The sequence below is a fragment of the Labeo rohita genome, chromosome 24 (genome assembly GCF_022985175.1).
Source record: "Labeo rohita strain BAU-BD-2019 chromosome 24, IGBB_LRoh.1.0, whole genome shotgun sequence".
NCBI classification, from domain to species: domain Eukaryota; kingdom Metazoa; phylum Chordata; class Actinopteri; order Cypriniformes; family Cyprinidae; genus Labeo; species Labeo rohita.
Genome location: NC_066892.1, coordinates 11,003,411 through 11,017,530, shown reverse-complemented (window position 1 = coordinate 11,017,530; position 14,120 = coordinate 11,003,411). Strand labels below are relative to the sequence as shown.

General features: G+C 40.1%; 2 protein-coding genes across 12 annotated transcripts in view; one reads left to right on the top strand and one right to left on the bottom strand.

Moving 5' to 3' along the window:
• The first annotated feature begins 31 nt into the window (after nucleotides 1-31).
• Nucleotides 32-6,321, top strand: LOC127155661 (kelch-like protein 34). Its single transcript, XM_051098036.1, has one exon. It carries the CDS (start codon nucleotides 3,023-3,025, stop codon nucleotides 4,784-4,786), a length of 1,764 nt encoding a protein of 587 aa, XP_050953993.1. The 5' UTR covers nucleotides 32-3,022; the 3' UTR covers nucleotides 4,787-6,321.
• Nucleotides 6,322-6,447: 126 nt separating this feature from the next.
• cnksr2a (connector enhancer of kinase suppressor of Ras 2a) overlaps nucleotides 6,448-14,120 on the bottom strand; it is a 101,783-nt gene continuing 94,110 nt past the window's right edge. For all 11 annotated transcript variants that reach the window (XM_051098018.1, XM_051098022.1, XM_051098023.1 and 8 more), the window contains one exon: nucleotides 6,448-12,400. In XM_051098018.1, the coding sequence (XP_050953975.1) occupies nucleotides 12,170-12,400 (231 nt within the window). In that variant the 3' untranslated portion in view covers nucleotides 6,448-12,169. The remainder of the gene's footprint in view (nucleotides 12,401-14,120) is intronic.

Here is a 14,120-nt window from a genome sequence, read left to right as displayed (position 1 = left end):
GCTTTGAAACAATCTATGTTTTGAATTGGATCATGAGATGAAAGACAAGCAATCAACAAGTGTCCAGCGTACATTGAAATACTTTCAAATTATCCCAGGATGCACCTCATGAAGTTGGTTGGTTGGAGAGAATGAGAGACTGAGTACAATGATATAACAGGACTTGTCAATCATGTGGAATTGGAATGGAATTTCTTAGGATTAAGCATCTGGCAGAGGTGCCTGGAACACAAAGAGAGTGAGCAGCTGTCTAACTAATCACTAAAGCCTTCATAATTCCCTTATTACCCATAATGCAACGCAGGCAAAGCCTATAGTTCAAAAACTTCTAACCGAGAAGCTCAGCATACCTAAACGCAACCTGATCTCATGACGAAAACGGACCTGTGGGAACTTTTTCGCAAGACGTCACGTCCACTAAGTGGCGCTAAAGAGTGTTCTCTTTTTTTTTCCCCTGGGACAGATGAGCATACATATGGTACGTTTTATGGACATTGATTTTGTATGTGTCAACACAGTTCTGATTTGAAATGTCCACTGGGAGGCGCTATAACTCTAATGCTTAGTGATGTTTTAAAATAACGTACCATCTGCACCTAAACCTACCTGATAATAACAGTGAATGTGATGTAAAAAACGATCGCAAGCATGCAGTTTTAGCCTGTTTTTCAATCTCTCACCTTTCAGCTATTTCACCGTGAGTCATGTTTTTCACAGGATTCGTACCCAAGGATTCCACATTCTTAGTCCAATTCTGTGCAGGCCAAGCTACCGAGTAAACTTGTTATGTATGGAAAGCGAAACATATGGAGCTGTAATCATAACTGTGTACACAAACGATTACAAGTGCTCGCTGTTTTACCACCTATAGTGTTCATTTCTGTTGGAAAATGCAGAGATATGTACTTATTCGTAGTGTTTCGCGTCTTGCGAAAAAGTTCCCACAGCTATGTTTTCATCATAAGATCAGGTAAATGTCTTGATACAGTCTTCTCTGCTACCATATGTGTTAATTAAAAGAAGGGTGACCATACTTCCTCTTTGTCCTGAACATGTCCTGACCAGGACTTCTAAATTGTCTGCATTTTCACTTTGTATCCGTATTGACGTCAAGTGTATTCGACTTGCACAGAATGATCAGTCTATGGCTTCAAAGTACCACAAGAGCGATTCGAAAGCATAAGGAGCCGTCTGTTGCAAAACCCAGCAATTTAGAAATCCTGGCCAGACAGGACATGTCAGGGAAAATGAGTAAGTATGGTCACCCTATTAAAAGGATTTTCTCAGCTACAAGCCTTATGCTCATTAGACAATATCAAAATAGTTCACCATGACCACCAGAGCCAAACAAAACCCCTAACAGGAAGAACAGACACTGTTATATTTAGAACGCCACTCAGGTCCAACAGCATTCTGGACTGAAGGGTCAAAACAGGGAGACTAGAGAGCACAAACACACTTATAAAGTGCCTGAACACATAAATCAGTTGTATCTGCAATTAAACGCACGAAAAAAAAACATCAGATGTAAAACTGTGTATCATAAATAGTATTTATAGATTTTGCTGTAAATGGAGAGAGCATGATCCTGCAAAAGATCTTCAAGCATGCAATGAAGTGGAGTCTGGTTTTGTTGACGAAATATAAAAAGTGCTGCATAACTAATGCATCTATTTTAGACCCTGTGTGTTTAAATATATCCAGTCATGCACAACGAGGCACATGCCAAGGTCCCTAAAAGGCCAATTACCTGTGTTAAAATGCGAGAATCCAAAGGAGTTGTAAGGTGAGCACAGGAATTGGCAGTACAAACAGTGAGCCTACGAAATCACTTCCTTGAGACACAAGTAGGACGCACACACGCCCCTCTATGATTCACCATGACCGGTTGCAGTTACACTTGAGTGCAAGTGTATTCACAAGTATCTCCAGTTACCCATTACCTCGTAGATGTGTTGTATTGCAAATGCTCTAGACAGTAGAGAAACCAGTGTGATCATGAGCAGAGGGTGTGAGAATGTAACCAGAAGCTCTATCATAATCACCCCTCGTTCTTATATTTAATACCCCACCGCAATCTGGCCTGATGCTGCCCCATCCCAACTCTGAGCCAGCAGCTATTCAGGGAGGATGAGGGGTATGATGTTCACGAGGTTGGGATGTGTCCTTTTCGCTGTGGATCGCAAGTACTATAAGTCTATAAATCAACCTCACTCGCCAGTAATCCAGCCAACATAAACAAGTCAATTTCTGTAGTCTCCTGTTAATCAAACTTGTAGACTGTAAACAATCTTTATTTCTTTGTCTTTGTGTCTTCCTGACAAACAATCTCCCAATGGTTCTCATTGTCCTCTAGGCATTCTATCAATCCTCTCTCTTTCTCTTTTCTGGCTAGACTGTCCTGGCTGTCCCTCTGATCAACTTTGAGTTTCTATTCCTGTCACCTTGGTGAGATATGGCTTCTAGTGGCGACAGACAAAAATCCACAGTGCTGACTAACTACTTTATTTATCAAGAGATGACCTCAGATCTGGATATCATAATAAACCCCCACCCTGATCCCTCCCGCTCTCTGTGTTCTCAACTAGCTAAATGAAAAGGGCAACTAGCTCAAAGTTGTTCTTACCTCTCGTGGCCCCAAAATGCCTGCCCATCATTTCCCCTCCCTTCTAGAGATCTGGTAGAAAACACGTGCCTATCTTGTCAAGGCAAAAGGTTTGGAGGCTGCCCACTGGGTGGAGGAGAAATGGTTGACCCTCCCCTTGCACTCCCAAAGCTTATGCATTTGATGCCTGCAGAAGTCATGGGCCACATCCCAACAGACGCGGCTGGTGTACTGACCCTTTTCTCTTCTTTGGTCTTCTTCAATCTTGAGAAGTTTGGGAGCAGCAAGTCGACCTAACCACCTCTGCCTCCTAACCCTTCTTTCGTTCTTCTTCCTTTGGTGCTTTGCCTTTCATTCGTTGAGTCCTAACTCACCTGTTCCTGGTCTTCCTTATCTCTCTTCCTTCCTCTCCTAGCGATGAATTACTACCTGATGCTCAGCAACAGCCATGGAGAAGGTGTTCTGTCTCGGTACCAGAGCTTGCGTCTGGAGGGTCGCATGTGTGATGTTGTTCTGGAGGCAGAAGGTGTGGAGTTCCCTGCTCATCGCACTTTGCTAGCCTGTTCCAGCGACTACTTCTGGTCCGTGTTTCAGGACTACACCCTGGAATCCCGTGCCCGCACTATCAGCTTGCCAGCCCTGTCATCTCTAGGCCTGGAGCAGATACTGGACTTCATCTACACCTCATGGATCTCACTGTCACCCTCCACTCTAGAGGTCACACTACAGGCTGCCTGCTATCTACAGATCAGCCATGCTGTGGATCTTTGCACTCAGTACATCTCCGAAAGCATTGCTCCTGACAACTGCTGCTTTTTTGCTAACATAGCAGCTCGCTATGGCCTTTCTGAAGCATTCGATGACAGCAACTGTTTTATTAGCAGTAACATGCGCAGAATACTTGCATCTGATGAATACAAGGCTGAGCTAATGGAGTTAAATTTTGATTCTCTGCAAGAGGTGCTTGTAGCTGAGGAGATACCAGGAGTGAAGGAGATAGACCTTCTGCTGCTGGTTTTGGACTGGTTAGAGTGCAACCCACAATCTGCCCTGGAAAGCAATGCATTGCTCAGTCGGATCCGATTTGGTTTGATTCCACCTAAAGAGCTCTCTCAACTTAGTGCTCTTAAACCTGCTCTACGTACACCCTTCATCCGCAGCCTAGTGCAGAAAGCACTTAACTACCACCTTCAGGGTCCCCTACAACCTCTACTACAAAGTGTCCACACCAGCCTAAGAACCACAAAGAGCAAGATTCTTCTGGTGGGAGGAGGACCAGATGCAAACAGACCCAAGAATCAGATCCTTACCTACGAACCTCGGAATAAGAAATTCCAGCCACTCTCAACACCCCTGCCAAACAAGCTACAGCACCAGGGAGTATGCGTTATTGGCAACTTCCTATTTGTACTAGGTGGTGAGGTGGTGCGGGTGGATGAGGTGAATGAGAAGAGTGCTGTAATGACTGTTACTGACCAGGTGTGGCGCTATGACCCACGGTTTGAGCAGTGGGAGGAGATGGAACCACTCTTGCAGAAGAGGGCACAGTTTGCCTGCTGTGTGGTGGAAGGTGTTATTTTTGCTATCGGTGGACGGGGCCAGAAGGGTGAGCCTGCTTTGTCATCTGTGGAAAGGTACAATATGAGTGAAGGGTGCTGGCGCAGTGGGGTATCATTACCGTATTCAGTTCACGGGCATGCCTGTGCCACTATTGGAACAGGAATCTACATCTCCGGCGGCATCCACGTCAACAACCCAGAGAGTAGCAAAGAACTGCTGTTTCTGAATGCCATTAAGGGGTATGCCTGGCAGAGACGTTCTAACATGTCCATTGCCAGATTTGGCCACCAGATGGCAGCAGTGAGGGGAAGAATTTACAGCTTTCTGGGAATGTATGAGCCCTTCTGTGACATTGAACGCTACAGTCCTGAGCAAGACCTGTGGACCCGTCTAAAGCCCCTACTGAATGACCGCTTCTGCTACGGTTTGACCACAACAGGAGGCAGGCGTGTGCTTATGTTTGGAGGCAGAAAATGGCAGGAAGGACAGGAGGTGTGTACAACAAATGTGCTGGAGTATGACACAGAATATGATGCCTGGAGAGAAGTGTGTAAACTACCAGGGCCCTTGTGTGGGACTCAGTGTGTCATAATGACTCTTCAAGACCCTCCGGAGACCTAAAAGTCAATTACAAACACCATCCCACATACACACAAGCAAACAGATGCCTGTCATGGGGCAGAGAGAGTTGAAGGACAGGGGTTATCTTTGTGTCATGGATACATGGATTGTAAAGTGGCAGGAAAAACAGGATATAGAGAACCTTGGTGGGGGTAAAATGCTATTAAGTGTGTTTTACAGCAAGCGGTAAGGAGCTCCTTAAACTAGGTCACTATGAATAGGGTAGAGAATGTCATGACATTGATAGATGACTTGTCATAAAGACGTTGTCCTGAAAAATGGCATAGATCCCTCTAAGGACACTGGAGAAAAGGACAGAACTAAGGATGGAATTTCAGACCACTGGACACTTTGGCCATTGCATCTTGAAAGGTGTTAAGAAAGGACAGCCAAACAAGCAAAAAAGCAATTTAGACAAGGACAAATTTAAAAAAATTATAAAGTGTACTGCTTGATGTCCAGTTTGGACAAGATTTGACTATTTGGCACTGCATGAAGATCAAAGGTGACAATCATAATGTCTTATGACAGAGAGACAGCTGCCATGAATGTTGGATACAGACTGTGAAAGGAGGCTACACTCACAGACGCTGAGCGAGAAAGCCAAATTAGACCATTCATTTGGAAGGGTACATGGGAAGTCGAAATGGGCAAGGACATGTATCAAGATCACAGTGTGTGTGGGATACAGACAAGAGATTTTTAGTGAGGAATGACAAACAAAACTGCTAAGTCACACATCTGACAACTCAAAATGTAGGCCATGCATGGAAATCTAGAACCTTATCACAGATAATATAGTGTGATTAGAATACAAATACTTAAAGTGAACTGCAAATACAGCAGTTGAGCAGAAATCTTGTTAAACTGTGAGATGCACATAAGTAGCAGTAATTTTAGACCTAGTAGTACTATTTCTGGGTTATGTAAAAGCATGTAGCCTCGAGTTTGTAAAATGAATATTGTTGACATAATTTTACAAATGAATCTACGCAAATGAGTAGCTATGACAGAGTAGCATAAATAAAAGATTTGACTGCATAAAACTTATTTTGCAGCTGGTGAGTTTCTTTAAGGACGTTTGTACTGATCTACTGACCAAACACTAATTTGCTGGAAATAATAGCAACTTAGCATCCTAACATGGTTTGCTTATTAGACTATTGCTCATTATAAAATCAGCATTTATTGCCCAAAAAAGGAAACCCATTGTCAATCCAGGACTTGGAACAAACCCATCAGTTCACCTTCATTAATTTTTGTAAGTTGAGTCCATTACCTTCACTGAACAGCCTGGGAACCAGCAAGTCTCTGAAAGAAAAGGAGAGAACCGCTTTCTAGGATATTTACATGGGCATCTATTTTTAACCATCTACTGAAGAAAGGTGCCCTTACTCATTGTTCGACAGGCTGCTGAGCAGCTCTCAGGCGATTGTTTATTGTCAGGCACTCACCTTTAAGCCAAAGATGGTTGAAAATGCCAGCTGGGAAATTACCATTGATGAATGGGAATACTAACAAACAGCTTTCTTCAGTCAGAATAAAAACTTCAAAATTTGAGCAGCTGTCAGGCAATGTAGAGGACACCTTTCTTTGATGTGCATTCTAACGTGTACCCATTTATCCGTAAATATTCAGCAAAAATGCAAATGCAATGAATATAGCATGATTACATCCATAAAAGTTTATTGACTCTAGGTATAACCACACTGAAATCTGGAGAAAGCAACAAGTTTCTTTTTAAATAATGTAATAAATAAAGTAAACTTTACCAGGTTGTACGCTAAACACAACACATAGGAAACTGCACTGCCCAAATTACATGCCCTACTCATAATAAAGACAGGCAGCAGCACAGATATTGATGAACTAGATTGTTTTACGACAACTTTGTGTTAAAAAAATGGGCTGCTAAAGAAACATAACATGGTTTTCACTAAATTAAGAATAACTCTGATATATTACTAAAGTAAAATACCAATAGACATCATTCTAGTAGCTCTAAATCCACTGGTAATCACTTTCTCTAAGAGCTAATGCATTCCCATGATTCTCATGGGCACATTAGCACCTGAGTCACTCACTGAGTCAAAATCAAGCTAATATCGTCTTAGATTACATAGAGAATGAAATGTGCTCCATTATGTCATCAGAGTCATACCTGAAATATCAATGTACATCTTATAATACACATCTTATCATACAATAAACTCTCTTTTGAACATTCAGTGTGTTCTTAAAAATCTCACATAAAGCGTCTTTGTGTTTGCTGAGCGCCTGAGTGCTTTTTGGTCTGCACGGTCTTCCTGACAGCTGAAACACTGACATTAAATCATTTGGCAGCTTCGGTTTAGAAACCAAAAAAAACAAAAAACAAATGTGATCGTTGTGTATCTACAAGCCATGCAGCAAGAGACATTTTGCTCTGAGAGTTTATAAAGATGGACGACCTCCCGAACTTTGACATACATGTAATTTCAGGAGTCGAGTTGCTGCTTCTGACAGATGCTGGGTTGAGTTCAGGGCAACAGCTTTGATCGGCCGAGCCATGCGGCGAGTCCCTGGGCTGAGACCAGCGATGTGTCGTGATGACCTCGGCTGTCATAAAAACTCACTGTTGTCTTGACACAAACGTCCCTAAACTAGCAGCACTGTGCAGGACAGCTGCATGGCAGCTTGTAGAAATGGAAAACTTGAATTCAAACAGAGGTATACAATACTGAAACATAATACTGTTCTTTAAGTTTTCCTAAAATGTTTGAATTGTACACAATAGTCCATAAAACTTTCAGATTAAGCATTAAAAATGAATGGCACACCTTGTGCACGGACAGACAATCACTGTGTCGTCCCTGCTCACTCAAGGATGCAAATTTTTGCGCTAGGAACATCACGTGTAAGTCTGTTTTTGATTATGAACTCGCATTTGCGAAGAGACACATAATTTCACCTCATAATATCAGGAAACCGTCGTGAAGAGAGAACTTCCATAATTTGACTCAAGTTACAGAGATAATGCTGCTTCTGGATAATGGAGCCTGTGCAATTTTCTACCAATCAAAGCCCACACACTTCACTGAATGCTCATCCGTTATCAGAGGCTGAGTCTGACAAGGCGTTACGCTCTGTCGAGAAGTGCTCACGGCACAGGCACAGAAATATTCCAGGTTCAATACAAGCTGAACGTTATAAACAGCATTTTAGCATTTTGTCAATTACCTCATTCAATTATTTTGACTCGTTTCTCATTGGGACAAGGCATTGGAGCAAAATATATGTTAAAATAATGTTTACAATGCAAAAACTCATAGATCCACCGTGTCCTAACTACACGCAACGTGATGCAGCGACACACGTTTAATGCCACGTTAAAAAAAAAAAAAAAGATTACGGTTTTTTTATTCCTTCTGATGTTCCTTCATGTTTATATTGTGCTATGAACCTGAACTAAACAGGAAAAACACATTTATAATTTGTATTTCGTAAAACTGACAGCATTTAAAAGCTGAGTTGTGTTATACTAAAAGCAACAAAGCACAAAATTATTACGATTACTGGATGGCTGGCATGCTACAAATAATGAATGGAAGACATTAAATGTTATTTCCAATCATTTACTGTATTATACCATAAATAAAACAGCTTGTGAATAGTCACTTACTGTATACAGTAGTCAGCATTTGAAGTGGATCAAAAAAAGTTAATCAAAGTTGTCCTAAGACGAGAACGGGTATTGATTTGGTTTTAGGATGAAAATTTTGATGAAAAGTTTTGATTCACTTCCAATGTTGACTACTGTATACCTCAGAAAAGACAACAATATAGCTTACGTTAACGAGTTGAAGTCTATTTCAACCTTTAGAATGTTTTATTGTTGTTTTTAATTAAATACATGTGAGGAATGAAAGATTGGACGCCGCAGACGTTTTTTTTTGGAATAGGTGGTGGAATTTCCAAATGTCTCACTGTAATTGAAAAGACGACTGATTCACATGAACACAGCGATCTGTCCCGCCACATTAAAGCGTGTGAACAACACATTATTGCAAGATACATTTCTTGTATTTCTTGTAATCTGTCAGATTTTGAAAGCTATATTTATATTAGAAGTACCAAAAGCACAAAGCTTATTGCTATTATTGGGTGGCTGGCACACTACAAATAGGCCTAATGAATGAAATCAAAGACGTGAAATATTATTTAAAAGCATACTGTACCTGCAACTATAGCACATGGTATGTTTTCTAATAATAATTCCACATTTTTTAAATAAATTCCAGTGATCTGGCAACTTCTTGGTGCTCCCAATCTGGGCCATTTGCATGCAAAGGTTATACTCTAAAAATATATAACTTTAATTGCTACGATTTAATTCCAGTCATTTTGACTTTATTTTCAAAACATTTCGACTTGAAACATTTTTCCACTTTATTCTCGTAATTTCGACTTTATTCTTGAAACATGTCAACTTTATTCTCAAAACATTTTAACTTTTATTCTCGTAATTTCGACTTTATTCTCGAAATATTTTGACTTCATTCTTGTAATTTCGACATTATTTTTGAAATATTTCAAATTTATTCTCAAAATATTATGAGATTAATTTCACAAATTTACTTTTTTTTTTTTTTTTTTTTTTTTACGTGGCACTAAAACACCATCATTACTAACCATCTGCAACACCCAAAGTTTCTATTTTAGAATCGGTTTCTATTTCTGCTGTCATAGCTGGAACAACAACATACAACAGTGATAATCTCAAAGTTAAAAGTGTCTAATATGAGTTTGAATATCATTTTGCATGACCTTTAAAGCCATACTGAAAGCAACAATAGTTTACCGCAGATATTGAAAAATAAATGAAAGCAAATGTACAAACTTTGAATTCAATGCAAACCAGCAAGTGAATAAGGTGGATACTGTTTTAAATAAATTAAATTTAAACATTACAATGTACAATTTATGATCTAATTTAGGCTGATTTATGATTTATTATATACATAACAACAATAATAATAATATATAATATATTTAATATACCAAATAGAACAATGTTTTACAAAGTACAACTGTAAAAAATTTTTAATAACCTTGTAAAAGTTTATATCCAATCTTTTAACTCTTGAAGTCAATAAACCTTGTAACTTTCGTAAGACAAGCTCAAGTATACCAGAAAAGGTCTGTTCACACAGAGACAAATCCACCCTCAGGAATTAGCAGAAGTTCTGCTCCTAGAAAAGTCTCACAAGGATTATTTAGACAACTTAAGAGACACAAATACAAGATGCACTTTTCTGCCTGAAAATTGCCTTGCCCCATAACAGTATTACTACGAGTTGAATCAAAATGACTGACTGTGGAAAGTGGCACCAAGCCAAAGATGCTGTCAATAGAACTGAACTGTTTTTGAACCAGGAATATTCCTTTAAAGGCCTTTTCTTGGTATATCCAAACACTCTACGGAGATTGTGGTGAGATGAGACAACCACATCAGTGTTCCATGTTCATGCACACGCACACAACTTCCACACAAATGTACAAGTGCTATAAGTCGGGGCCAGCCGATGTATAACAGCAGATCATAATATATAGTATGATACAGTAGAGTATATAGTATGCTAAAGTAGCATATAAACATGGCAGATAACTTGTGTGATGACCGTCTGCGTGTCCACTGAGAGATTTGCTTCAAAAAGACAGACGAACACAGGTACAGCAGCACAACAGAGTGCCAGTCAGTGTGTTTCGAGTTCAAACAGTGCCTCAGATGTGCATTTCCTCTCAGAGTTCAGTCCGTAGCTTCCATTTCCAAGTTCAAGTGCTTTGGTTCTACCTCGGCTTCCTGTCTAGCGGTGGGCCAGGTTTGTTCTCGGTGCGACGGCATTGTCTCTCCTTGTCTGAGCCGCTTGGAGGACTGGTAACCATGGCAACCCCGTGTGCAGAAGTGGCACTGAAGCTTGTGGGTTGTGAGTCGAGTCATTGCGAGAGCTTTGTTTGTACAGCTATCTGTGCCTGCGTAAACAATGTTTTTCAAGTATTCAAAAAGCACACGTAGTCTGCGATTGCTGTCAGGATACAAGCAAAAGTGAGAAGCGAATTTGTGTTTACAGACTTTAATTAGGGAAGATGTTGTATCAAATTTGGCATCAATTAAAACAAGGCTGTGAGGCATAAAAGTACAGTATGTTTATTAGGTTGAAATGTTGGGGATATTGGTGTCGACTGTTCAGCCCTAAAATTCAACTTTGAAAGCACTAGAGATGAACCGATATAAAAAATCATAAAATTATGGCTGATAGAATAAGCCAATAATTTTTTTCATCAAAAAATACATTAAAAAAATCAAACTAAAAACTAAATAATGTAAAATGCTACAAGTGAATTTAGGGATCACAAAATTATAAATGTACAGTATGAAAAAGGGATATTAGAACATTTGTTTTTAATTAGGTAATAATAGCTTTTAACATTAAGTAAGCATTAATTGACAGCAAAGGTAATCCAAATGTAAAAATAGATTATATATGAATATATATAATAATGGCTGATATATCGAAAATTTTATCTGACATTCCAATTAAATTTTAAAATCCTATCCTTTTTTGGTGCCAATAGCCTCATGGTCAGCGTACCAACATATAGTGCCATTTTGCTGCGGGTGTCCCGAGTTCGAATCCCGGCTCATGGACTTTTCCCGATCCCACCCCTTCTCTCTCTCCCACTTTGCTTCCTGTCTTACCTACACTGTCCTATCTAAATACAGGCATAAAAAATAAATCCTATAAATTAAAAAAACATGATGGTTACTGATATGATGGTTAGTAATTTATTGTGATCCCTAGAAAACACGGCAACCAAAAAAACAAAGCATATATATAAATGCATGTGTTATCCAAATAAAAACCATATCTATATATAAATATATATATATATATATATATATATATATGCGATTACACTGTATTATAAACACTGTATTTCATAATTGAGCAAGAAAATAACAAATTAACTTGCATTGCCTAAATGCATACAAACAAATATGAATGACTAATAAAGCCAAACTTGACAGTATTAATTTAAAGTGCACCCTGTGCATGTAATCTGAAATGCCCTCTACAACACGTTAGTTAATTTTAGATTAATTATTCAAAAATGATTATTCATAATTATATCCCTAAATGTTAATTCTGTACATATTCCTCGCAGCCTCGTAATTAAAATGTCAAATTAGAGTCTATAAACACCAATTCAACCCTTACTTCAGCGTTTTAATGTCCAGCCTAAGGTCCATGGAGACTGTGTCCACTAGTTGTTAGCCACAACTACTTCAAATAATGTGGCGGTATTTTTATATAGCATGGTCGAACTGTGTGTTTGTGTGCGTCAGACGTGAGTCTCGATGTAGGAGTGTGTGTGCGAGAGGGAGGGCGTGCGAGGGGCGGGTTCAGGCGTAGCGGCAGGGCTGGGCTCGGAGGCGGGGCTTGGCTGACGTTCCCGCTGCAGCTCTGATGAAAACAGCTCCATGTAAACTTTCTTCCATTCCTGGAACTCTGAGGATGTGAGCTTAGGATTGGCCAGCAGCTTGTCAATCAGTGCTACCTCGCCCTCCCTGTCCTAGGGGAGTGAAGAAAGAGAGCAGTGGAGGGTGGGCATTACAGATACAGTCTCCTTCATACAGTGGTTAGGATGTCATAGTCAAAGCACGCCACAGGCGGTTAGCGTAGACGTGAAGCGATGTGGACTCAACCTAGATGAGCAGAGCGACATACACGCAAACACACATAGCATGCTCAGACTTGACTGGAGTCCTCTGGCACTGTGGGGCTTCGTGCCCCCAATTAACCTTTGTTCATTCAAGTCTGAGTGATAAGGGATGTTTATAATACCCTCCCAATGCAACGGAGGCTCTGCCCCAACATAATAAGCACAGCGCAGCAGCCCGGGAAGGGGGTGGGGGGGAGGTCACAGCAGAGGCACGGATCGACTGACCCAACCACAGGAAGAAAAAAAAAGGCACCAGGCGGAGCCTAAACCAGGATAACCCACACAGAGAAGCAGGGTTCAGAGAAGAGTTTGGCCTTGCCAATGGTCATTAGCTCGTTTGAGTTGGTTATTAATCGGTCAACATGGTGATCAGCAGGTCTAAGGTGGTTATTAGCTCATCTAAACTGGTCATTAGCCGGTCAACATGGTGATTAGCTGGACTAAGATGATCATTAGCTGGTCAAAACTGGTTATTAGTTTGTCAGCATGGTGATTAGCTGATCTATGATGATCGTTAGCTGATCAAAACTGGTGATTAGCTGGTCAATATGGTGATTGTCTGGCCTAAGCCGATTATTAGCTCATCTAAACTGGCTTTAAGGTAGTCCACGTGGTAATTAGCTGGTCTAAGATGATAATTAGCTGGTCAAACTGGTTATTAGCTGTGAACATGGTGATTGTCTGGTCTAAGCTCATTATTAGCTCATCTAAGCTGGTTATTAGCTGGTCAACATGGTGATTAGGTGGTCTAAGATGGTTATTAGCTCATCTAAACTGGTTATTAGCTGGTCAACATGGTGATTAGCAGGTTTAAGATGTCATCAGCTCATCTAAAGTGGTTATTAGCTGATCAACATGGTGATTAGCTGGTCTAAGATGGTTATTAGCTCATCTAAACTGGTTATTAGCTGGTCAACATGGTGATTAGCTGGTCTAGGATGATTGTTAGCTGGTCAAAACTGTTTTTTAGTTGGTCAACATGATGATTGACTGGTCAGCTCATCACTGGTTATTATCATCTGTGATTCTAAGATGGTTATCTAAAGTGGTTATCTAAACATGGTTATTAGCTGGTCAACTAAATGGTGATTAGCTGGTCAACATGGTGATTAGCTGGAACTCTATTAGCTGGTCATCAAATCTGATAAGATTTACTGGTCAAAACTGGTTATTAGCTGGTCAACATGGTGATTAGCTGGTCTAAGATGGTTATAAGCTCATCTAAACTGGTTATTAGCTGGTCAACATGGTGATTAGCTGGTCTAGGATAATTGTTAGCTGGTCAAAACTGGTTTTTAGTTGGTCAACATAATGATTGACTGGTCTAAGATGGTTATTAGCTCAACTAAACTGGTTATTAGCTGGTCAACATTGTGATTAGCTAATTTAGGACAATCATTAGCTGGTCAGAACTGGTTATTAGCTGGTCATCATGGTTATCATCTGGTCTAAGATGGTTATTAGCTTAACTAAACAGGTTATTAGCTGGTCAACATGGTGATTAGCTGGTCTAAAATGATCATTTACTGGTCAAAACTGGTTATTAGCTGGTCAACATGGTGATTAGCTG